Source organism: Phyllosticta capitalensis (genome assembly GCF_038381095.1).
Source record: "Phyllosticta capitalensis strain CBS 128856 chromosome Unknown BKA78scaffold_3, whole genome shotgun sequence".
NCBI lineage: Eukaryota > Fungi > Ascomycota > Dothideomycetes > Botryosphaeriales > Phyllostictaceae > Phyllosticta > Phyllosticta capitalensis.
In genome coordinates, this window is record NW_027117441.1 from 2,633,170 (window position 1) to 2,654,913 (window position 21,744).

General features: G+C 53.0%; 13 protein-coding genes across 13 annotated transcripts; 4 read left to right on the forward strand and 9 right to left on the reverse strand.

Annotated features, from left to right (window-relative positions):
- Positions 1-2,126: 2,126 nt before the first annotated feature.
- Positions 2,127-2,911, reverse strand: BKA78DRAFT_294068 (uncharacterized protein; the record flags this gene model as incomplete). The annotated part of the gene is made up of 4 exons (XM_066886290.1): positions 2,127-2,471; positions 2,504-2,565; positions 2,742-2,848; positions 2,901-2,911. 4 exons carry the CDS (start codon positions 2,909-2,911, stop codon positions 2,127-2,129), a joined length of 525 nt encoding a protein of 174 aa, XP_066747006.1.
- A 1,574-nt stretch (positions 2,912-4,485) lies between these two features.
- On the reverse strand, positions 4,486-5,111 carry BKA78DRAFT_294069 (uncharacterized protein; the record flags this gene model as incomplete). The annotated part of the gene is made up of 3 exons (XM_066886291.1): positions 4,486-4,934; positions 4,991-5,039; positions 5,070-5,111. The coding sequence occupies 3 exons, from the start codon at positions 5,109-5,111 to the stop codon at positions 4,486-4,488; spliced, it is 540 nt and encodes a 179-aa protein (XP_066747007.1).
- Positions 5,076-5,904, forward strand: BKA78DRAFT_106549 (uncharacterized protein). Its single transcript, XM_066882178.1, has 2 exons — positions 5,076-5,749; positions 5,798-5,904. Exons 1-2 carry the CDS (start codon positions 5,188-5,190, stop codon positions 5,842-5,844), a joined length of 609 nt encoding a protein of 202 aa, XP_066747008.1. The 5' UTR covers positions 5,076-5,187; the 3' UTR covers positions 5,845-5,904.
- On the reverse strand, positions 5,905-6,355 carry BKA78DRAFT_106521 (uncharacterized protein). Its single transcript, XM_066882177.1, has one exon. The coding sequence runs from the start codon at positions 6,196-6,198 to the stop codon at positions 5,965-5,967; it is 234 nt and encodes a 77-aa protein (XP_066747009.1). The 5' UTR covers positions 6,199-6,355; the 3' UTR covers positions 5,905-5,964.
- A 383-nt stretch (positions 6,356-6,738) lies between these two features.
- On the forward strand, positions 6,739-8,087 carry BKA78DRAFT_310082 (uncharacterized protein). The gene is made up of 2 exons (XM_066888085.1): positions 6,739-7,770; positions 7,903-8,087. The coding sequence occupies exons 1-2, from the start codon at positions 7,013-7,015 to the stop codon at positions 7,958-7,960; spliced, it is 816 nt and encodes a 271-aa protein (XP_066747010.1). The 5' UTR covers positions 6,739-7,012; the 3' UTR covers positions 7,961-8,087.
- An 868-nt stretch (positions 8,088-8,955) lies between these two features.
- Positions 8,956-9,844, reverse strand: BKA78DRAFT_106585 (uncharacterized protein). The gene is made up of 3 exons (XM_066882179.1): positions 9,708-9,844; positions 9,572-9,656; positions 8,956-9,506 (listed from the first exon to the last, which is right to left on the reverse strand). Exons 1-3 carry the CDS (start codon positions 9,738-9,740, stop codon positions 9,043-9,045), a joined length of 582 nt encoding a protein of 193 aa, XP_066747011.1. The 5' UTR covers positions 9,741-9,844; the 3' UTR covers positions 8,956-9,042.
- Positions 9,845-10,431: 587 nt separating this feature from the next.
- BKA78DRAFT_294073 (uncharacterized protein) lies at positions 10,432-11,092 on the reverse strand (the record flags this gene model as incomplete). Its single annotated transcript, XM_066886292.1, has 3 exons — positions 10,432-10,856; positions 10,927-11,008; positions 11,054-11,092. The coding sequence occupies 3 exons, from the start codon at positions 11,090-11,092 to the stop codon at positions 10,432-10,434; spliced, it is 546 nt and encodes a 181-aa protein (XP_066747012.1).
- An 821-nt stretch (positions 11,093-11,913) lies between these two features.
- Positions 11,914-12,575, reverse strand: BKA78DRAFT_294074 (uncharacterized protein; the record flags this gene model as incomplete). Its single annotated transcript, XM_066886293.1, has 3 exons — positions 11,914-12,242; positions 12,297-12,384; positions 12,444-12,575. The coding sequence occupies 3 exons, from the start codon at positions 12,573-12,575 to the stop codon at positions 11,914-11,916; spliced, it is 549 nt and encodes a 182-aa protein (XP_066747013.1).
- Positions 12,576-12,992: 417 nt separating this feature from the next.
- On the reverse strand, positions 12,993-13,827 carry BKA78DRAFT_378461 (uncharacterized protein). The gene is made up of 3 exons (XM_066892907.1): positions 13,691-13,827; positions 13,535-13,628; positions 12,993-13,482 (listed from the first exon to the last, which is right to left on the reverse strand). Exons 1-3 carry the CDS (start codon positions 13,766-13,768, stop codon positions 13,139-13,141), a joined length of 516 nt encoding a protein of 171 aa, XP_066747014.1. The 5' UTR covers positions 13,769-13,827; the 3' UTR covers positions 12,993-13,138.
- Positions 13,828-14,777: 950 nt separating this feature from the next.
- Positions 14,778-15,523, forward strand: BKA78DRAFT_310092 (uncharacterized protein). The gene is made up of 2 exons (XM_066888086.1): positions 14,778-15,058; positions 15,111-15,523. Exons 1-2 carry the CDS (start codon positions 14,824-14,826, stop codon positions 15,419-15,421), a joined length of 546 nt encoding a protein of 181 aa, XP_066747015.1. The 5' UTR covers positions 14,778-14,823; the 3' UTR covers positions 15,422-15,523.
- A 285-nt stretch (positions 15,524-15,808) lies between these two features.
- On the reverse strand, positions 15,809-16,524 carry BKA78DRAFT_310093 (uncharacterized protein). The gene is made up of 2 exons (XM_066888087.1): positions 16,410-16,524; positions 15,809-16,291 (listed from the first exon to the last, which is right to left on the reverse strand). Exons 1-2 carry the CDS (start codon positions 16,480-16,482, stop codon positions 15,843-15,845), a joined length of 522 nt encoding a protein of 173 aa, XP_066747016.1. The 5' UTR covers positions 16,483-16,524; the 3' UTR covers positions 15,809-15,842.
- Positions 16,525-17,537: 1,013 nt separating this feature from the next.
- On the reverse strand, positions 17,538-18,900 carry BKA78DRAFT_342341 (uncharacterized protein). Its single transcript, XM_066890381.1, has 3 exons — positions 18,444-18,900; positions 18,312-18,393; positions 17,538-18,245 (listed from the first exon to the last, which is right to left on the reverse strand). The coding sequence occupies exons 1-3, from the start codon at positions 18,477-18,479 to the stop codon at positions 17,764-17,766; spliced, it is 600 nt and encodes a 199-aa protein (XP_066747017.1). The 5' UTR covers positions 18,480-18,900; the 3' UTR covers positions 17,538-17,763.
- Positions 18,901-20,924: 2,024 nt separating this feature from the next.
- Positions 20,925-21,375, forward strand: BKA78DRAFT_351383 (ribosomal protein L36-domain-containing protein; the record flags this gene model as incomplete). The annotated part of the gene is made up of 2 exons (XM_066891155.1): positions 20,925-21,113; positions 21,265-21,375. The coding sequence occupies 2 exons, from the start codon at positions 20,925-20,927 to the stop codon at positions 21,373-21,375; spliced, it is 300 nt and encodes a 99-aa protein (XP_066747018.1).
- Between the last annotated feature and the right edge of the window lie 369 nt (positions 21,376-21,744).

Sequence of the window (21,744 nt, forward strand, 5' to 3'; positions counted from 1 at the left end):
TTGTTGTTGGGAGAGAGTTGTTACGATGGCGATGGCAAACGCGTCTCCTCCATTGCTCTCTCCATCTTCCACTTCGTCCCGCAGCCGCCACATACACATGACGTGCCTTGGACGTGGTGCTCCACCTCGTACATCATCAACATCAACAGCTCACCAGCCCTACAGCCCCATCCATGCTCTCCCTCCCTGCCACCCAACCCCTGCCTGCCAGACACACCACGAAGGATCCGGAGCCGGATCTGGATGCCGCCTCCCGCTTCCCTTCCGCTGGGCTGCCACATGTTGACAAAGCCCAACTACTTCTTCTCGTGAAATCTATCCTCAACTTCTTTCGCCATGACGCAGGTACCGCGTGTGAGTGCAATGTCTGGGTGCCACAGGGTCTTGTCGCGCCCCTGACCCCGACTATGGCTGACATCACACCTGGGGCACCGCAACCGCCAAAACAGGGTTGCGGATCGGGCATCTCCCCAGACCATACCAGCATCGCGGAGTCGTGAGCTGGAGACTCCAGTATCTGAGTGAGCGTGCTACCGTCGATACTGCCGCCAAACGCAACACCGGCCTACCTCCTTCGGGGTTGGCGTTTCATTCTCCCTTCATTCCGGACACGTGCCTCATTCAGGAGTTTCATTTGAGGCTGAACGCTAGTTTGCACCATTTCAAGCATACACTTTTCGCTCGCCTTGAACTCCACTGCATTAGTATATCCCGGTCCTTGCATTCGCAATCAGGGGCTCGCTACCAAACCACTTGGATACCCGAACGCTGGTCATAGATTTATCCACAAGGAACAACGACTGCCGCGTATTTCTTCTGATCATAGAACACAGCCAGCATTAGAGCCATTGTGGATGTACCGCCTGAATGTAGCCATCAAGGTGGAAGGGGCGACTCCCACCTCCACGGCCTGTGACGTCACGCTAGCAGGCTCGCTTATATACCCAAAAACAGAACCACGCTAGCAGAGCCACGCTAGGCCATGCATAGAATAGCGCGTTAATAACATCACTTGGCTTTCACTCTTGCCAGAGCAACCTGATCACGTCACTCCAATCCAACTCTCCACAGTGAGACGTCTTCATCGGCTGCTTGGCGTATCAATCGATTGATGCACTGAAACTGTGAGGTAAACCGTGAGCAAAGCTAAGCTGGTCGCCAGACGAACTTCCCAAAGCGGCTCCAGATGAGGATACTACAAGACGAGGCAGAAGAAAGCAGCAAGAGCAAGGACTGAATACCGGAGGTGGAAGACTGAGTGGAAGGCTAACTACAGGTGTGCGACTCTGCATGGAGGCCATGGAACACCGAAGAAAACAATCGGGCCACAGGGAGCAATTGTGTCGACAAGCAAAAGGTGATGAAAGTCCTCGAATACCCGACCGCGAGAAGACAAGGAGCAGTCATCTCCCCAGAAACGGAGTCAGTACAAGCATGCCACTGGAAGGCAAGGAGTAACCAAGCTCCCCAAAAAGACAGTCGGCAAAAGCACGGCACAAGACGACGACGAAGCCTAGGGAGCATTCATCTCGACAAGCAAGAGTGATGAAAGTGCCCTCGAGTGTCCCAGCGCTGGCAGACAAGGAGTGATCAAGCTCTCCAGAAGGGCAATCATCACAAGCACGTCACAAGGCAACAAGAAAGCTTAGAGAGTACTCAGTGTCGTTTGGCTGAGCATACTATCGGCCGTGGCTCCACTGCAAGAGCCGGGGCAGAACGAGAGTAACAGAAGAAACCCGCCATCGAGGAGTTGTCGAAATCCCGAAGCATTCCATGACAACCGACTTCTCGGGTGGAACCATCTGTGTGAAAAGGAAAAAGCAACAAATGAAACCCGCCATTGAGGAGTTGTCGAAATCCCGAAGCATTCCATGACAAGCGACTCCTCGAGCAGAACCATGTGTGTGAAGGAGAAGAAAAGAAGCAACAGAAGAAACCCGTCACCAAGGAGCTGTCGAGCCCCCCGGACCAATCCATGACACTCGAATCCAACCTTCTGCAATCAAAACTCTTTTGGTTTATCCGCGGGTGCAGACAAAGCGAACGCCCCCACTCCCAAAGGAAGAAGGAAAGGTAGGAACAGCCATCTAAGACTGCGGTCAGGACGTGGAGAGCGAGGCGCTCGCTTAAATGGTCTCGGGCTCCTCGAAGTCGGCAAGGGAGTTGTCAACCTCCTCGGCCTCATTCTCAGTCTTGGACTTCTTGTCCAAAGGAGATAGGGAGTCGCGGTCCTCAAGCAGCAGAGAAGGGCGCTTGCGCTTGGGGGTCGGAGAGTTGTTGAGCTGAGCAGCAACGCTCTTGCTGGCGCCGACGGGGCCCTTCTTGGCAGGGAGCTCGAAGGGGACGAACTGCAGAGGCTTCTCGGTCGGCTTTGAAGCCTTAGTCATCGGCTTCTCGCACTGCTTCAAAGTTAGCGACGGAGGTGTCAAGGAGTCATTGGAGGGTCTAGACGAGCCTTCTCCTTGGAGGGGCTGGCATTGCCCGTCTTGGATGAGGAACTAACGTTGGCGAAGGACTTCTTGATTTTCTTTGTGATGCGCTGGCGAATGGCCTCTCCGGAGTACTCTGTCACATGAGGTCAGTTTCCATTGCGACATCCGCCAAAGGAGAAAGCAGGGAGATAGGGAGCATTCAAACGTTCGACACCTTGAAGAAAGGTAGTGAATGCTCTCTTCAAGGACGCAGACAAGGAGCAGTCAAGCGCTTGTAATTGGATGCAGAGGTGAGAGCATGAGACTTACCGCCGTTCATCATTTCTGAGATCTGGTTGTAGTCGTCGCGAGAAAGCTTGATGTCCTTCAGGGCAAGCACACAGGCAAAGACACGAGCCTCTGCTTCAGCGTTCCAGCTGCGGCGGTGGGTCAGTCCAGTAGAACATGAGCGAAGGAGCATTGACATACCTCTTTGGCATTGCGGCGAGTTGAGCGGAGTGGCAAGACGCAGAGTTGCTTGGACAGCAGAGGGACTTGAGAGGACGAGGAAGAGTTGGACTTGGAGTGTGATGGTGAAGGACTGGTGTTGAAGAAGGACGGAGGTGTTGAGGTGGTGGAAGAAATTGAACACCAAAATATACCCACAACGTTGTGGGAGCACCATTCCCGTTACGGCGCCACCCGCCTGTCGTGGCGGGCGGCACCCGCTCTGTTTGTGCCGACTACCAGGCAGTGGTCTTGTTAGCAGGACCCGCGCGCGCGGAGGGCGGCACCCGCTCTATTTGTGCTGACCTAGGCAGCGGTTCTTGTTGGTAGGACTCGCGCGGAGGGCGGCACCCGCTCTGTTCGTGCTATTCACCAGGCAGCGGTTCTGGTTCGTAGGACTTGCTGTGGACGGTACCCACTCTGTGTGTGCTAACCACCAGTCACTGTGTCTCTGGACAGGACTCACTTTGTTCAGCGGCCCTACCTCCCTTGCCCTCACAGAGGAGCACACACCGGCCATCCTATGCACTGGAGCGGAAGAAGATCAGACGAGACGAATCAGGGGGAGCTTCCTTGTCAAGGTTTCCAGAGGGAATACGAATGGGAGCAACTCAAGAAGAGATTCAATTGACCCGTCGACAGTCTTACTGGACGAGGCGACGTGCCTCGCTAGGTAGACCTCACCGTGGCAAGTGCCTTTCCCTCCCTTGTACATTTGGGAAACTTACCCACGAGCAATCACTACCAGCTGTCATACGCATTGGAGCGGGGAGCAGATCAGACGAATCAGTGGCGGCTTCAGTCAAAGTTAGCACAGGGGATGTGGATGACAGCATCCCAGAAGAGAAGCAACTTACCCGTCGACAGATTTTCGACTACCCCGGAGATGCGCCCGAACAGTAACCTTCCATTCATGCTGTGCCGGACAAACAGCTACCGCTTGATCAAAGTCACGACTGTCTATTGGAACATTGGAAAAACATCAGTTTAAACACTCTCAATTTGGACCTACATCTCACACTAGTACAGCTTTGAAGTTGGAACTAGGCTCCCAGGAATGAGGAACACGCCGAGAACTCCAGCCATCCAAACATGAACGAGAGTGAGGAAATACTTCCAATCTGGCGACACATCTCGTACAAACCATGAACTCGCCGTTGGACAGTCTGACTCGATGGAGACAAAGGTGGCACGCCGAAGTCCACGCAAACCAGAGCAAAAAAGAGGGGGAGGGAGAGAGAGAGAGAGCGAGCTGGAGAGCCCCAACAAAGGAGGTTTAAGCAGCAGACCCAGAGAAGAGCGCACCATGACTGCAGGACAATTTGTCGTTCCAAACAGGATTTCAGGACCCGAACGTTCCCAGGCCCAAAAGAGTGAGAAAGAGAAGGAATCCAGATCGGAAGAGCCTTGGGAGACAACTCAAAATGAGCGTGATAAGAGACTTCAAGGTTTTGAGCGAGAAGTCGGAAAATTTTGCGCTCCCTAAGGAGAAGCAATCAGAGAGACGACTTGGAGTACACAGGCCTCATGAAAGAATGATTTTAGAAGCCCTTACCTGGTCGCCGCTCTACTCTGTCTTGATTTCAACAGCCTCGAACTCAACCTCTTCAGAGCTGTCCATCTCTTCGCCATTTGACTCTGGCACGTCAATCTCAGCGTAGTTTTTGCGACTCTGCTCTCTCGAGGACCACCGCTTCGGTTGCATCAGGGCGTCTTCGGGGCTCATTGTCCCATCGTTGCTTTGATTCGGCGTCGAGCATGGAGTCGATGGTTGATCAAAAGTGACTTTCTTCCCTGTTTCTTTCGGGGAGCGAGACTTCGCTTTTGCTGGCGTTGATTTGGGCGGGGTGCCAGCAGGGCTACTTTTGGCTTTGCTGCTCGGCTTTCCGACTTTGAACTCTTGGTTGAGATTTTCCCACCGACGAATGATGGCTATGGTTGTCCCTGTCCTAAAAGTCAATTGTCTTGCGTACGTGGAACGCCACCAACAAGGCAGCTCGGCAAAGCATCGACATACTGCCCCCGGGGAGTCGTTTCGCAACATTTTCGAGAACAGATTTGCTTGGTCTTACTTGGCAGCTTGCCATAATCTCCCAGACCAGCTGAAGTCTTCGTCAGATTCTAACGAGCCGTGGCTGGCAATCAACTCACAAGAAAGTCCTCTTCTTTGCTCCAAGCAGGGCCTCTGGCCATTTGGATGACTTTTGATGAAGATGTTTGGGGGAAGATGGTGTGTTAGCCCCAATGACTGAGCAATGAGAAAGTAGAGATGGGGGACGGTGCACCTGAGGCGAGCATTAAGTATCCCCGCATCCCCTGCGCGTTCAACACCTGCGCCCTGCTGGCTTTCTCCCAACTATGGCTCCGCCGGGGCCGCAAATTAGGCTTTCCGTTGCCTCGAGCTTGTATCCTTCGTGGCCCGGCCTTGGATTCACCCTCGCAGTCCCCGACAAGAAGTCAAACTGGACACACGGGCTTTCCTTGCAACCTGCCGGCCATAGCTCCTTACTCAGGGTATCGGGCTTACGCCCCTCCCCCGGACCTCCTTACTCACTGTTTATTTCAATCGTTACGGGCAGCACGACCAGCACAGCTGTCCATGGATCATTGGGAGAACATTGGTTGCACCGCTTTCATTTTGGAACTACATCTCCTCCCACAACAATTTGGCCTCGTCGGAGAAGCGTGCTCTCCAGGAACAGAAGGGATACACCAAGAACTCGCAAAAACACGAGAAAGGGAGAGGGCGAGCAAAAGAAGGCTCGTTGGAAACATTCGCAAGGAACAGACTGATAACCTCGCGGGGCAATCTGGTCTTCCAAAAAGAAAAGGTACGCCGCTCAAAGGAGTGTAAAACGAAAGGGAGCTGACAAAACTAGCAGTGAATAGACTGTTCAAAGTCCCTCTTCATCCTCTTCAGTCTTGACCTCTGCGCGCTCAGATACGATTTCCTCCGTGCCGTCATCTTCCTCGTCACCCAAGTCTGACTTCTCGATTTCCGCATAGTTTTTCTTCGCGCCCGTCCTCGAAGACCAGCGCTGTGGCGTCATTGTCGTGTCTTGGCTGTCGACAACATCGTCGCCACTTTCATTTGGACTGGTGGCGGGGGTTGACACGTCACGATGAGAATTTTTCTTGCCGTTTGCTTTCGTGACACGCTTGGGCTTTGTCGGAGAGGACTTTGTCGGAGAGGACTTTGTCGGAGAGGATTTTGTCGGAGAAGCCTTCGGCTTGCAGACTTTCGAGGGATTTGATCCGGGACTAATTGACGCAGGGCCATCGATGCCGAATTGCTTGTAAAGCTTCCTCAACCTGCACCTGACCGCCTCTCCAGTTTCTGAACAATCTTCAGAGACAGAACTTCAAGCAACACATACGGAAAGTGGGAGGAACATTACTTCCGTCACCCATTGATTCTGCAATGTCATCACACCACTTATTACTGGTCTTCACACCAGCTAGACGTACGATTGTGAAGCACAACTGGATCTTCTTAGCAATACCTATGGTTGGACTGTGGAATGATGCGAGCGTACATATAAGTCCTCATCCGCGGTCCAAGCTTGTCCGGTCGGCATTCTGATGTTCAGAAGATGGAAGGGAGCTTGCGATGGTTGGAGAATGGGCAAGAGAAAACAAGAGACGGGCTGGTGAAGAGAAGTGATAATACCTCCACATCCCCTACTTACTCATCTGCCACCCACTGCGCTGCAGCTGTGGCCTCGTTGGGGTCCTGTCATGCGAATGCGGCCCAGACAAGCCCTTCGGAAGCTTCAAGATACGAGCGTTCACGCCGGACCAAGCTATGAATTAAGCTCGCCATTGCCCCATGGTGGTTTCCGTCTCAAGGGCCCAGCATTGAGTTCGTCCTCGCAAGATACGGAGAAAAAGTCAAATTGGACGCGCAGGATATTCTTGCTCCCTTGCAGTCACAGCTCCTTACCCAAGGTATTGGGAGACGCCTCTGCCCCGTTCATCACCAATGCGAGCTTTTCAACATTTGACTTTCCCGCGGCACCTAATCAGCCAAAAGAGCACCACGATTCAACAGACCGGGCACTTGCAATTCAACAGACCCGGCAACTGTGTTATCTATGCCGCCTTACTACTGCGTTCGTTTCTACCGTCACGGGCAGTACCAACTGCAGCGCCATCCTCGTCATCTGCAGCGCTTGCAGGCAATGGAGGGGGCAGCACACCACGTCCACAGGAGCGCACTTGCAAACGGAAAACAGTCAATTTCGTTGAAAAACTGCAAAGAGACTTGGAAAGACCTCCACAGCGCCCGCATATCCAATAAAAGCTCACACCAGCCAATTTGGTCCCATGTCATCCATCACAAAGAAGTCAAAACAGTGAACATCGACAACACCCGCCAGGTAATGACCGACGTGATTCTGAGGAGCAAATTGAGGAAATTCCAAGTGGTCAGATGGCAAGCTCAGCTCTACACGTTATCCGTCGCACTTGAATGGGTCATAATCATCTCTTTTGATCTTGAGATTGGGCAACTTGGCGCCGGTCTCAACGCCAGGATTGGCTTTCCGCTTTTTGACACTGGACTCCATCTTTTTGGGCTTTTTGGGATGCTTCCGCATCGGTTCCTCCAATGGACTAGCAGACGGAGTGCGCGTGGCGGTCGGAGAAGGGCTTTTCCTTTTCTTGCCTGTGGTCATCGGAAGCGGCGACGGGGTCTCATTGGCATCGCAGTCGTTGGTCTTCTTTTTCCTCCCCCGACCAACACCGGGCTTCGGTTTGTTGGGGGTCGATTTGTCGCCATTTTTCGACTGGCTTTCTCCATCATCGTTGCGCATGAAGCAGAAGCGCTGACAGACGCTGTGGGCAGAATGTCCTATGGACGCTTCAGCAACGAGGACTCCTCATTTGACAGCAAGATGGTGCGAAAATGCTACTCACTGTCTTGTAGTAGGTGAGCAATTTCCTTGTACATTTCCCCGGTAAGTTTTGGATTGATTTTGCGAACCAAGTATCTCAAGATCTGTGTCGCATGTCAGAAAATCTTTCCGATGACCAAAAATTGAAAGACGGCTTTCCATCGACTCCTCTTCAAAGGTCCAATTGGGACCGGGCATGGTGAGAATATCTGGTACGACTCTTGGGTGCTACTGTGATGAAGGGTGCTCACAGATGGCTGGGAAGACGCGATTGCAAGAGGTGAAAGAACCATTTATATGTGAGCGAAGCATGAGCGTCCAAATTTGATGGAGACATTCAAACCACGTCACCAACCGCTCCCGCTCTGCAAAGTTGCAGCTCTAACCGGATGAATTTCACACAGCGCAGCATTGAGTTCTACCAGAACAATCATATCAGAAGCATAGACACACACAGGCTGGTCCTGCGGCAATTCGGGCAACCATGAGGTCGAAGCTCCTTCTCAGAGATACCAAATTGACTTTTCTCCCATGTCTGCTATGCAAAAAGTCACCCCACGCCGACGCGAGCTTAATTTGGCCCTGCCATGCGGACGTTCCAGAGCCCCGGGTAAGCCGCGAAACCATCATGTCACCCCGAGTCAGATGAGCGCAACGTTGTGCACAAGACGGTATCCTTGTAGCAGATCAGGAGATCATGCTAGGATCAGGGTGAAAAGATAGACCGCACTGGGAGCATGCGACAAGGGATTTCATTGTCCGATGACTCGCTCCATCAACGGTGCGGAACACGCCGAGCTGCGCCTTTTGCGTTTTGGCCGAGCACGGACAAGAGCATGGCATGCAGTGCAAGATAGCAGCATTCTCGCGGGCCATCAGGGCCAACAGGGCCAGCGACAAGACCGCCACTGGCAAGAGCAGCAACAGGGTCGGCAGCGAAGCGCTCATGCAACAAGGTCCACATACCAGAGCTCGAACTCCCTAAACAGCTCCAACGCGAGATTGACGGTAACAGTGACCAGGACCAAACAAACGGCTCAAATTTGGTGTTTCTAAGGCACAGGGAAGGAACACGCACGACACCGTCCATTTTTTCGGTCAAAGCTGGCCGATTTTTTCTTCAAGCCCATTGCCAACAAATTTGCGAGCAAAACATGAACAGCACCAGCCGTAGCGAAGAGAGATGTGGCTCATAAAGGAACGAACAAGAAGCTGATGGCTTCGACCTCTCAAAGCTCCATTTCCTCCTCTTCAAACTTGACCCCCTTTGGGAGTCCGACGCCCGACTCATCCTTTTCAATCTTGATTGCTGGCGAGATGGCGCCCGCATCGACGCCAGAATCATGGGCCGAGCTTTGATCTTCGGAATCAATCCTGTAAGACTTCCTTGGGCACTTCCTCATGGGGAAACGCCTCACCGGTGTCTCAACTTGCTCGTCATCCAGATCTGGAGATGGGCTGCTCTCTGGAGTCCGAGAATCATTCTTCCTCTTCCTGCTGCGTTGAGGAGTCGGCGAAGGCGTGAGTGGTCCGTCGGAATCTTCAGCCTTGGTATTCTTCCTCTTGGGGGCGCGAGGCTTCTTTTTGATGGGAGACGCCTCCGGAGTCTTGCCCGGCTCAGATTTCACAGGTCCAGGTTTGGTGTCCTTGAGGACCTTTCTGATTTTATGGCTTATCGATTCGGCAGTGAACTCTACGCTATGGCTCAGTAGATGTCCTCTCACCAGCTTTTTTGCAGAAAAACAATCGACAACTCACTGCGATCCATCATTTTCGACAGCTTCTCACAGATGTCCTTTTTGGGCATCAGATCCCAAATGAGGACTATTAGAGATTGACACAACTGTTGAACACATAAGCTAGCGTCTGAGTGATGATGATGACTCAGCGTCACTTTTTTGTCATCCGGAGGAGTCCACATCGGCATGATGGAAATTTGCTGGCAAGTGGCCGAAGAGGTGTCCTTGTTGAAGGCGAGGAGGCGGAATGGTGTGTTGGCAAAGGAGAATGACGGCAGCTGGCGTTCACAAGGCGACGTTTAAATCTTACGGAAGGCTTGTCGGACGCCAACACCCGTGCCTTCGCAAAAAGGCAGTTCAGATGGGGTGCCAATGGGCCGACTGCATGCATCAGATCAACAGACCACGGGCCCGGCTCAAGTTTCCCGCCATGACATTGCCACGAATTAGACTCTCAGCGGAGTTTACCATCACCACTAACCAGCTTTGGCAGTATCCAAGGTAAGTGGTGCCTCAACCAGGGTAAGGACGATGAGGGCTTTGGTGCTCCATGTTCAATGAGCCGAGAGAGACTTGGCTTGCATTACTTGTGCGGACTGCCCCTTACAGAGCGATTGCAAAGATATTTGCTGGAAATCACACAGAGCCACATGTGCAGAAAGCTTGCCAACGAGCAGAATCCAATTTCACTACTGAAACGTAAGGAGAAGGAAGACGACCTACACACCAATTTGTCGCGATTTTGTACCAACAATCTTGGCCTCATACTCATACCACCCCCCAAATCCAACAAACCGGACCTCAACACCACCAGTACAGGTAAAGAGCGACGTGACTTGAGCGATCTACTCGGAAAGTCCCAAGTGATTGCGAAGGGGCTTAGAAACCACTCTCACTACGAACGTCCATTTCATCTTCATGCTTGATTTGATCCAACAACTCTGCGCCAGTGTCCACATGCTCCTCCAGCGTGCTCATCTTCGTGTCGTCTTCAGAAGTGTCGACAGCCGAGTCGACCTTGTAGGATTTCTTGGCGCCTTTGCGAGCAGGACGACTCCTGGATGGCGTTTCAATCCCATCGCCGGCTGGACTAGTTGATGGAGTGCGATCAGAAACCGGGGACTTCACTCTCTTCGCGCTCTTCTTATTCTTCTTCGCCTTCTTCTTTGCCACGCCAGAATGACTCTTTGCGACGGTGGGCGACGGTTTCCCCGGACTTTCATCGTCTGCGGACTTCGGGGATCCCCCCTTGGAAGGCCTGCAGGACCTGATGAACATCTGGCGAATGGCCTCTGCAGTAAATCCTGGACAGGTCCGTGAGATAGCTACTCTCAACAAAATGGCAGCAGTTGGGAGTAAAGCGATCAGACTCACTGTAGTTCATCTTCTCCGAGAGAGTCTCGTATAGTCCTTTGGCAACGGTGCCTTTTGTGATTGTGATGAGGGCGTTCAACAGCTTTCAAAAGTTAGCCATGTTCTTGAAACTGATCAAATGCCTCACATCGGCCTTATCTTTGGCAGTCCAAGTCCCTCTGGGCATGATGGAAGTTTTCTGGTGGGCGCTTGAAGAACTGTCCTTGTGGTTGACAGCGTTCAAAGAGGATTGAGGGGGTATTTCTGGATAGAACAAACAACAACTCGCAGTGGTCGAAAAGGCGCGTTTAAATCTTACGGAGGATTTTGCGGACACAACGCCCGTGACTTGAGAAAGTTAAAATTTCAATGGATTCCATCGGTCTACATGTGGCTAGAAAAGACCGTCGGCTCAAGTTTCCCACCATCCAGATTATCACGACTCGTGTGGACCCAGCGGAATCTCCCATCATTGTTCACCAGCTGCGGAATTGCGCGAGGCCAATGTGACCAGGGCCCGGGTAAGTGGCAGGAGAGTTCTGGTAGCCTGCAAACAGGGATTAAGCAGGCTTCCGTATCTCTCGCACACGGAGGGAGCATTCCGTCCATAGAATGTCAGTTGACCTGGTCAAGTCCCAAAAGTGGAGCCAACTGTGCACGAGAAGGTGTTTGCGGAAAGTAGCAGATACTCAATTTTGGTGTTGACTGGCTACGAGCTAGGAACAAAGCAGATTGCGCATTCTTTCAATCAATCTGGATCCATGTCATTCCAAAGGAACAGAACGACGAACTGACCAATCTCCTTCTTCACGATTTGGACCCATCACCCATACAATTTGAAAGAGAAAAGAACAGAAGATGAGCGCCGACGCCGCTACACCACAGAACGAGCGACTGGATTTGGTAGCAACCCGCAAAAACGCTGTCCGCCTGCGACTCTGTCTTGTCTTAAACAAATTCAATCTCAGAGAAGCTGTAGGTATCACCGCAAAGCTCCTTTTGGGTGATCTACAAGTGACTGAGTCCCTTGTGAGCATCTTGTTGGAGGGGATCCCCCTGTCTGTCATACTGACACTGAGCAGCAGCGGCGGCGGCGGCGGCGGCGGCGGCGGCGGCAGCGTCCATTTCTTGTTGCTGAGCCTGCAAAAGATTCTGCTTGTTCCGGTGTTCAAGTTGCATCAAGGCGTGCTGATAAATTTGCAGCATCTTCACAGATTTCTCTTTCTGCATCTGTTGCTGCGCTGTGGAATTTTCCCCATTTGCTTCTGACTGTTGGGGAGGAGCGGCATTGTTGCAAAGCTTCATTGCTTTTTGACGAAGGATCTCCTCGGACGGAACTGTTGACGTTGTCAGGGAACTCGTTTCCCTTCGAACCAAAAGCTTAGACTTACGATCTTCAGTCAATTTCGAAACCAAAACCCCCTCAGCTTTGCTTAATTCGGTGTCGGGGAAGATGAATCGTACCATGGCCGCCATGAACTAAAGAGAGAACTTATCAGCAATTGAGAGAAGTGTCCATATCAAAACAGTCGACAAACCTTGGCATCATCTTCAATATTCCATTTCAATCCAGGGGACTCGACAGCATCGTCTTTTGAAACCGGTTCAGAAGACGCCATAGCGTCGTCTTCCAAAAACCGGTCAAAGGACTTCATTTCCGAGGAACTCATTGCTTCAAGGTGTAGTGAGGAAGATAGAAGGCCCAACAGACAAGACAGAGGAGGGCAGTTGAGGGAGATGATGAGGAGTTGTTGCACAGCTGGTGTTGAACGCAAGCTTAAATACCAACCGAAAGCTTAACGCACCGTCTTCCTTTCCCCTTGCATCCCTGAAGCGAGAACCCGTTGTACCCGACACATGTGCCAGGATGCGTGCCAAGTGCCGACAGAACCAGGGTGGATGCGTGGAACAAGTTAGTGGCGTGTGACTGTCACCCAGCAAATGTCGACGCCGCTTCGTCATGCACGAACTTTCCAGTCACTTGCCAGGTCACGGATGCAAAGTCTCACGTGAGAGAGAGAAAGCCAATTGCAAAAGAACAGGAACTCAATTTTGATGCCGTCATTGCTAAGAGCTAGGAAGAAACCGCACATCATCAATCCACACAACTTTGGCCGACGCTGCTTCAGGGGAAACGGAGAATCAAGAACAAATTCAAACGCCGCCAAACCTGGCCAGAGAGCGACTCCATTCATGGGAAACAGTTTAGGGCTACCCAAAGTCCAGCATCTGCCTACAAGTCAGATTCGAACTTGATGACTTTCTCGTCCAAGGGGCTGTCAGGATCGTCACCGCCATCCAGCTCGCCATAGGAGATGTCCATGCGTTTGGAGCGTTTGGGCTGATGCCGCATTGGCGTAGCATCGACCATGGAGCTGTCGACGTTTGGGGAAGGAGAGTCCATAATAGACTCGTCGCTGGAATCCTGACTTTTCCCCTTCTTGACCTTGCCACGCGAATTTGGTGGTCCCCTCTTTTTTGGGGTTGGCGGTTTGGTTTTGAGATCAATTGCGCCCAATGCGTACGCTCGATCGCGTATTTTGGCGAGCTTCTGGCGGACTGCATTCCCGGTGCAGCCTGATCTTTTTAGTCAATCCTCCAAGTAGAATAGAGACTTGACTGGACTTACGGGAAGCCGTCAACTGATTCATCATCACCGCGATGTCCTCACAGTAGGACGCGCTCATCTTCACACCGACGACTCTGATGACGCAGTAGAACAACTAGGATGACAAGGAGCCATCTGTTAGCTGCGAAAGAAGCGGATTGGAAGTAGCGAACTTACCACAGCAACTTCTTCCGACTTCGTAGAAACTTTTATGAGCTTGTCCTCGGGCTTCGCAGACGTTCCGGGAGGCATCATGAATACCAACAGTCTTGGATGCAAGGCAAGATGGCGAATGGAAAGCTCGCAGGACAAGCCCGCAGTTCTTGGCTGAAGAGGAAATGACGGTGCAAATAGTTGAAAGAGCTCACATTGATCACGAGCTTTATACACTGACAAGGAGCTCCGCAACCAAACCTCTTGTGATCCTGTCAAGCTGTCGCTTTCGCGTGGATCATCAAGCCGCTCTACACGCCGTACCCCTTGAGCAGGTCTCACAGTGCATGAACGACCAGATTATACCATGACCGCGCAAATCCGCATACCAAGCCCAAGTAAAAACCGTGGGACCTAATGTAAAGCCTACTTGTCATCGGTCGAGTAGGATGCATGCGGCATTGTATAATTTCCTCAAGTCTATGAAGACTAGTCGTCATCAGGGGTGTGCAGCACAGAAGTTGGTCGTTGCGAGCCAGAAGTGACATGGGGGTACGGCGGAGGAGGGGTCTGGGCACGCTGCGGTCCAGCAAAATGTGTGCAAAGGGTAGGCCAGAAACGGACCGACCTTTGGCTCCAGGTATTCAATGTAGACCACAATGGCATCACCGTTGTGGTACTTTGTGCTTATCTGGTCGCCTGTACTGTATTGAGACACTCGGCAGGGGTAGGTGGTAGCTACTGGGGTTAGGGATGTAAGCGTGCGAACATAGTCTGTGCTCCCTCCATGACAGGGACGAGCTTCCAGCAGTTTGGGCAGGCTCAAGTCAGGCGGTTCGAGACTCTGCGGGAGAAACCCTTGGCTTTTTGGGCATACGAGCGGCCCCTTCCGTCTGCGCACAAGCTGTGTCGCGCGCTCCAACTTAAAGGCGGGCTTTCCGGAAGCTCGACGTGCGTTCGTGGCAGCAGAATTCCACTCCCCTAGAAACCCGTCCATCAAAGCAATCCGGCCGATTTTTCGACAGGCCATCTACCCTGCCTTCGCCGTGGGCACTGCCTTTTTCCCGGAGTCAAACGAGCATCGGAAGGTCGGTGAATCAAGAGCTGGACAGGAACAACGACTGGAGACGAAGAGCGACGATGAAGCCTCCGTCCCGATGCCGAGGAAAGGTTACGCCACTGATGACGGTCGTGCGTTGGGCACACCTCAAACGGAATTCCAGCAATTTGGACGAGCCGCTGGAGACTGCGACCATGCAGGGCTTCTGGAACCTGGAAGACCGTGCAAAAGGGGGAGGCTGGGCTACACTTTGCGGCTGCAGCACCCAGATGCCAAACTCTATTGCATCCATCCACCAATGATGGGGCGTATTGAGCGCAACGTAGGCCCAGGTAATTATCTGTCCAAACACTTTTGCTCGTCATTGCTTATCTGAACGTCCAGCGCTGAGACATACTTCTCTGCCATCACATCACAATGATTTGGAATACCGTGGCCAGAACGACTGTATCCGTTGGATCGGCATGCAGAAGTCAATTACCAATTTGCTCATCATCAGGTCCAAGAACTCGCCATCAACTAGGTCAAAAACTCAATTTCTACATTCTCATGACCTGAAACTTTCACAGAGCTGGAGCAACAGAGTGATGGATGTAGTGGCAGCGGCGGCGGCAGCGGCAGCAGCAGTATCTCCGCCAGCCATGCGCTCAGGGAGCATTCAAGCCCTAAAGCACTTGAGACTGGGATTCACTTAGTCGTCTATGCAGAGGCACATGGAGCAGTCGTAGTTGTGCGCCACGAAGATTGCTACCAGGCCTTGAAAGTCAATTCCAACCACTGACGATCAACATGAAGGACCCTTTCTCTCTCTCAAATTTTAGTTTGCATTATCGACTCTGCCACCCATGACCGTTTCCAACGCCATTCGCGCCAGCCAGTGTGCCAACGCCATCCTGCATCCGCAACCCGTGTTCGCTTTTTGAAACCCGTTAAGACCGAATGGGCTGAGAAAAGTCATGGGAGAAGGAGGGAAGAGCAAGGAAATCGTCCTGGTCGACCAAAGTATCCGTATTGTCGGGGTGAACCAGAATCCCAATGGTCGGGGGGACCAGACCGTGTAAAGCAAAAGCAAAAGTAGAAGCCGTGTCGACTTGCAGCAAGAAGTGTAGAGGCGGCCTAGCCGGTGAGCTCCTCGTCGTCCCAGAGAGACTGGGGCATGTCCATGGTGAAGCCGTCCTCCTCCTCATCGGCCTCGACCTTGACGACCTTCTTCTTCTTCTTGGGGCTAGCGGCCTTCTTGCCAGCCATGAGGGAGCGGGTGAACTCGGTAGGCTCCTCGTCCTCGTCGGCATCACCGCTCTTGCGCTTGAGCGCCTTGGTGCCGCCGTTGAAGAAGGGCGTGAACTCCGGGTCGCTGCCGGGCTCGGACTTGCTGACGTCGTCCGGGTGAGAGAACTCGTCGTCGTCGACGACGCTGTCGACGCGCTTCTTCTTGGGAGTCTTCGTCTTGCGAGCATTGGCGCGCGGAGTGACGGACTTGACTTCGGCACTGGCACCAGCATTGACCTGGCTGCCCTGCTTCTTGAGGAAGGCGAGGCGGTGGGTCAAGGACTGCGAGTTTGGGGCTGTTGAATGTCAGTCACTGAAACAAGGAACATGATCATTACCCATGTCGCATGAACTGAAGATTGCGTTCAGGAGGCTCGCGTGAGGATTGAAGTGACCGGAGGAAGTCAAACTTACCAAGACCCATGGCGATGTTGAGGTTCTTCAGCTTTTCACCACCAAGCTTGATGTTGAAGTGCTGGATGACCATGGTGAAGAACTGTGTCAAAGGTCAGCCAGAGGATCATCTAAAGCATCAGCGGGAAGAATCCACCTTCGCATCATTGGCGGCGTCCCACTTGATAGACATGGCTGCTGCGATGAGAGAAGAAAAGAGTGGGTGGTTGTGATCAACTTTTGGAAGTGAAGCGAAGTCGGAGGTGTGGAGTCGGATGTTGAGGTTTGGAGTCTGGAGGTCGGAAGCAGGAGTTTTGACCTCTGCCAGACCGCGCGGTCTGCTCGTCGTGAACCAACCCCTTTCGGAAACAGGGCGTCACGATACGATACGCCAGATTAGGCCGTGGACGGTCAATGGGAGATACAACGAGCGTGCCAGGGGGTTAAAGTTGCACTTGCCTGTCATTTTACAAAGCACCAATTTTGTCCACTAAACAATGGACGGGAGACACCACAAGTGCGCTATCATTTGAGTTGGACAGCGAACGGCAGACATGACAGGTGCGCTGGAGTTTGAGTTGTATGACATTCTCGCCCCAAGCAGGTTGTTGGAAAACTAAGCAACCTCAGGGGCTTGGACTTTAATCTGTGAAAACCATTAGCGAAACCATTAGCGAAACACTTTCATCGCCTACTATGCGAGCTCTGCGGCTGCTCGATCCAAGGAATCAAGACCAGGAATGTGCCATGAACTCAGGACCGGAAGTGATTGAATGCAAGACTGGAAAATCTGTCGGTAAGTTCCAGCCGGGTGGATTGGAGCATATCCAAACGGACCAGAAGGTCAACAAAGCGAGGTGAATGACATGGGACATGACAACTTAAACTTTCAGCAGAGGGGAAACACGGGAAGTGATCAAGTTCCATTTAGAGAATTAAGAAAGGTCTGGTGAGTGTCGCCACCTGCCACCAGAGAAACCCCCACGCGTGTCCTGTCTTGACCGATGTAAGACTGCCGGAACGGTGGTCGTGCCAGTACTGTCAAGTGTCCTCATTCGACTCCCGAATGCCAGAAGGATTTTTTTTTTTTTTCGTAATGACCGCTTCAGCCCCATCGCCGCGGACGAGAAAGGAGACTCGACCGTGGTAAAAGCAAGCCGGTCGTGATGAGAAGTAAGTCGACCGATGTAGGTAAAGCAATTCGACCGTGATGAGAAGTAAGTCGACCGATGTAAGGAGCAAGTCGATCGTAGGAAAAGCAAGTGGTCGTTTTGTTGTCGAAAAGAGGAAGTTCGAGTCGCTCCAGCACCGCAGACGCAAAAGGGATTTGATCATGAACCCAAGAGGTCGTCGTGGTGTCGGTGATGCGAGGACTTCAAGCCTCGTCATCGCTGTCGGGAAGCGGAAGCTTGTCCTCCTTGTCAGAGGAGTCGCCGGCCTCAGCAGCGGCGAGAAGCTGGTCAGCGACGTTGCTGCCCTGCATGACAGAGTCGGCCTTGGACTCGACCTCGGAGCCAGGCTCCTGCTTGACCACGTCGTTGTCCTTCGCGAGCTCAGCCTTCTTGGGGCGGCCACGCTTCTTGGGGGTCAAGGTAGCTGGAGCAGCAGCATCCTCGCCGGCACCCTCGCCGTTCTCAGTCTTGACAGCGTCGGCCTTCTTGGGGCGGCCGCCGCGCTTCTTGGGGGTCGGGGTGACAGTCTCCTCGTCGTCGTCGTCGACGACCTTGCGCTTCGTGCCCGACTTGGGGGTCTTGGGTCCGTTGCCAGAGACGTTGGCGCCAATGAGCTCGGGGTGCTCCTCATAGAATTTCTTCTTGAGCTTGATCAGACGCTGGGAGATGGACTGGCCGACACAGTCTGGAACAATGGACAATGGTCAGGACGAGAAGAAACGAAGAAGTCACGGGCGCAAAGTGAACGTACCAGGACCCATCCACTCGTTCAGCTTCGCGAGCGTTTCCTTGTTGAGCTTGAAGTCGGTGTAGTTGACAATGCCGACCAAAAGCTGGAACAAAAGTGAGCGGGGGTCGAGATCATGACGGGATGGGTACTTACCTTGGCATCGGCGTCTGAGTTCCAATTCATCACCATGATGGGCAATGAAGGTGTGTGGAATGCTTTGGAAGCTTTGTAGAGTTGGAAGATGGGCGATGAAGGGGGAGGGTGGAAGGTTGGAGGTTGTTGAAGAAGAATGGAAGAATCGCGACGGTCGAAGAGTGGGAAGACCTTTTTAACCTCGAGGTAGAAAAACGTTCACTGCACACTGTTGCTGTGGGCGATGCACTCAGAAGGTAGCACCCCCTTTTCGTACTAGCGTGGTTTTAGCGACGCTAGCGTGGTGAATGTTTCGGCAGCGACGACGGACAGTGGACCTCCACAGCTTCGGGGCGGAGAAAAACTGAAAATATCAGGGCAATGTACTTAGAAGGCGGCACCCCCTTTTAGTACTAGCGTGGTATTGGCGCCTAGCGTGGTGAACGTTTTGGCAGCGACGACGGGCGGAGGACCTCCATCGCTCAGGGGTGGAAAAAAATGAGAATTATCAGTGTTGCCTTGAGCCATGTTGTCAGAAGGTAGCAGCCCCTTTTCGTACTAGCGTGGTATTAGCGTGGTTTATGTTTCCAGCAGCGACGACGGGGCAAGGGCAGAGAAAGGGAAGCATTCACAGCTTTGGGATGGAAAATTCATCACAGAAAAGTGTTGCCTCAGGCGTTATCCTTAGAAGGTATCACTCCCCTTTCAAACTAGCGTGTTACTAGCGTGGTTTATGTTTTGGCAGCGACGATGGGGGACAGTGCAAGGCCTCCAAAGCTTGAAGCGGAAAATCGAGAAATCTCATCACACAACGGTGTTGTGGGCGATGTACTTGAAAGGCAGCACCCCCTTTTGATACTAGCGTAGTCTGTGTTTCAGCAAGGACGACAGGCAGATGGCAGAACGGAAGAGACTTCTTAGCTTCCAGGTGAAATGAAAGAGGCGAGGAAGAAACCGTCGCACGTCCATGTTCCTGTGGGTAATGTACTTGGAAGGAAGCACCCGTTTTCGTACTAGCGCAGTTTGAACTTCACAAAGGATTGTGAGGAAGACCTCTGTGGCTTCAAGGCGCCAGGGAAACCACTGGTGCCGCAGTGCTGCCGCAGATGGTGTACTTCGAAGGCAACAACCATGCGTGGTTTTTTGCCCCCAGGTATCAGAAACGGGCTCTGAAGGCAGAGCGGGAAGACTAAGGAAACTCATTGCACAAGATTCTGTTGCCGCGGGCGATACCTTGAAAGTCAACGGCCTCTTTTGCGCTGACGCGGTTTTTTCTCCAGATACTTTCGGCAGAAACAGATCCTGGGGATGCGAAAAGATTTGCATGCAATGCAACTCCGGGCCTGGCAGCGTCACTGCCAAAACCAACGCCAACCGCGCCAGCATAGAAACGACCGACGCTTTGAGGCCAGCCATGAATGGCGGATCTTTCAAGACTGAAGGAAACTCCAACCGCTCCGCCACGATAGACAGGTCTTCAAACCAAAGGCCGGCGCGTTGAAGATGGCCAAGGGACAGGACACGGAAAGAACCTGGAAGAAAGATGCGGACGGCAAAGAAACGGCCCAGAACAATGAAAGCGGCACCAGAGCTCCTGGTTGCACTGAAAGAGCTGAGAAAAAAAGGCGCGTGCCGAAATCACGTACCGTTGCCAATGATCGGCCGGCTGAGCGACACAGCCTTCGCGTATGGACTGGACAAACAGGCAGACAGTTGGGTGCGATTCGAGGGTAATTCGGACTCGGCAACCGCCGGTCAGCCATGAGAGGGCCTCGTCTCGAAGGTTCGCCATGAGCGGTGGGCCGGCTGAACGACACAGCCTTCGCATATGGCCTGGACAGACGGGCAGACAGTTGGGTGCGATCCAAGGGTAATCGAACTTGGCAACGGCCGGACAGCCATGAGAGCCTCGTCTTGAAGGTTCGCCATGAGTGATGGCCGCATTCAGTCGGACGGTTTTGGATTGGAGCAGACGGAGGCGATACGAGGTGTCGTCGACGTTGGAAAGCTCCGGTCTACGCCTGCCTCTTCAATTCGTTGGCGAGAAGGAAAGTCTTCGCAAAACGATACCTTTGTTCTTAGAGCAGTCCATTCGAGCCTCGCCTTGGTACGCAGACAACGGGCAGCGGACGCCCTCAAAACGCTTTGATCTAATCAGCATTCAGCAAAAACGACATCATCTCATCTCCAACACCCTCCAAGAAGTCATGGCGGCCTGTATCGTGGAATCGCCCAAACGAAGCAAACGAGTGTCGTTGACGTCGTCCGCTAGCGCCCGAAGCCATCCCGCCCCTCTCACACGGACCTCCCGCCGCCTTCTCCGCTCCTCCCCGCTCCGCTCCGCTCCGCTCACCACCGAGCAGGCGGCCCATCTTCAATCGATCGACCGTCTTCAATTGCCCGCCGACACACCCAAAGTCGACACCACCGCCAATCCCACCTCCAATCCTCAATCCTCGGGCCTCGCCTCGACCCTCTCCTCCTCCCACGGCATCCACCAACATGTTCGCGCGCACACTCCTCCTCTCTCTGCGGCCCGCCGCCGCCGTCTTCGCCGCGGCCTCAAAATCGACGACGACAACGCTCACCCGCGCCCCCGTCCGCGCGCTGACGACCTGGGCCAGCAGGCCGACCATGGCGGTTGCGCAGTGGAAGAGCGGCGGTGTTTTGGAGCAGGCGAGGGGTATGAAGGTGCGTAGCATTTCGGATTCCGTATTATTGGATGGATGGAGGAATTGCGAAGAGGGAGGAGATGGGATGAGAGAGAAGATGGAATGAGAGGGAGGAGGAAGGGAGGGGACTGGAGGTTTGGAGCAATCATGCTAATTGTGCTGGGGAACAGGTGCGCAGCTCCGTCAAGAAAATGTGCGACGGCTGCAAGAGCGTGCGCCGAAAGGGCGGCCGCTACGTCTACATCATCTGCAGCAAGAACCCCAAGCACAAGCAGAGGTAAGCTCTCAAACCAAGCCAGCGCCGACGATGGCGTCGCAGACACGGCTTCTGGCTTCTACTCGAGTGCTTGGCTAACGAATCTCCTCCACCAGGCAAGGATAAATGCCGTATAGATGGGCGGAGAAATGAAAGAGGATTTGGGATAGGGCATACTGGCGTTTAGAGGAGGGATTGGAACATATACCACAAAAATTCAAGAAGTCGTGCGGAGAGAAAGGCGGTCATGGCACGTCGCAGACGTGCGCGTGTCGATTGCTTCTGATTCCAATGCGACAAGATGTCGAGCTATCGTACCAAGCAGTCCGCTCCTAGTCCGTCAAATCTCCAAGTGCCTTCGACCGACCCCACAAGCGCCTCTGGAAATGAAAGC

Excerpts from the sequence above, each read along its gene's own strand:
- BKA78DRAFT_106521 (XM_066882177.1), bottom strand. The coding sequence starts at position 6,198 with ATGGCCCTGCGTCAATTAGTCCCGGATCAAATCCCTCGAAAGTCTGCA.
- BKA78DRAFT_106549 (XM_066882178.1), top strand. The coding sequence starts at position 5,188 with ATGGGGGACGGTGCACCTGAGGCGAGCATTAAGTATCCCCGCATCCCC. Across the intron at positions 5,750-5,797 it reads TGGTCTTCCAAAAAGAAAAG|CAGTGAATAGACTGTTCAAA; the intron begins GTACGCCGCTCA and ends TGACAAAACTAG.
- BKA78DRAFT_342341 (XM_066890381.1), bottom strand. The coding sequence starts at position 18,479 with ATGGTGATGAATTGGAACTCAGACGCCGATGCCAAG. Across the intron at positions 18,394-18,443 it reads ACTCAGACGCCGATGCCAAG|CTTTTGGTCGGCATTGTCAA; the intron begins GTAAGTACCCAT and ends CTTTTGTTCCAG. Across the intron at positions 18,246-18,311 it reads GAACGAGTGGATGGGTCCTG|ACTGTGTCGGCCAGTCCATC; the intron begins GTACGTTCACTT and ends CCATTGTTCCAG.
- BKA78DRAFT_310092 (XM_066888086.1), top strand. The coding sequence starts at position 14,824 with ATGCCGAGGAAAGGTTACGCCACTGATGACGGTCGTGCGTTGGGCACA. Across the intron at positions 15,059-15,110 it reads TGAGCGCAACGTAGGCCCAG|CGCTGAGACATACTTCTCTG; the intron begins GTAATTATCTGT and ends CTGAACGTCCAG.
- BKA78DRAFT_310082 (XM_066888085.1), top strand. The coding sequence starts at position 7,013 with ATGCCGCCTTACTACTGCGTTCGTTTCTACCGTCACGGGCAGTACCAA. Across the intron at positions 7,771-7,902 it reads GACGCTGTGGGCAGAATGTC|CAAGTATCTCAAGATCTGTG; the intron begins CTATGGACGCTT and ends GATTTTGCGAAC.
- BKA78DRAFT_378461 (XM_066892907.1), bottom strand. The coding sequence starts at position 13,768 with ATGATGCCTCCCGGAACGTCTGCGAAGCCCGAGGACAAGCTCATAAAA. Across the intron at positions 13,629-13,690 it reads AGTCGGAAGAAGTTGCTGTG|TTGTTCTACTGCGTCATCAG; the intron begins GTAAGTTCGCTA and ends TTGTCATCCTAG. Across the intron at positions 13,483-13,534 it reads GAATCAGTTGACGGCTTCCC|GCTGCACCGGGAATGCAGTC; the intron begins GTAAGTCCAGTC and ends TAAAAAGATCAG.
- BKA78DRAFT_106585 (XM_066882179.1), bottom strand. The coding sequence starts at position 9,740 with ATGCCGATGTGGACTCCTCCGGATGACAAAAAA. Across the intron at positions 9,657-9,707 it reads CTCCTCCGGATGACAAAAAA|TTGTGTCAATCTCTAATAGT; the intron begins GTGACGCTGAGT and ends TGTGTTCAACAG. Across the intron at positions 9,507-9,571 it reads GTCGAAAATGATGGATCGCA|AGTTCACTGCCGAATCGATA; the intron begins GTGAGTTGTCGA and ends GCCATAGCGTAG.
- BKA78DRAFT_310093 (XM_066888087.1), bottom strand. The coding sequence starts at position 16,482 with ATGGTCATCCAGCACTTCAACATCAAGCTTGGTGGTGAAAAGCTGAAG. Across the intron at positions 16,292-16,409 it reads CAACATCGCCATGGGTCTTG|CCCCAAACTCGCAGTCCTTG; the intron begins GTAAGTTTGACT and ends GACATTCAACAG.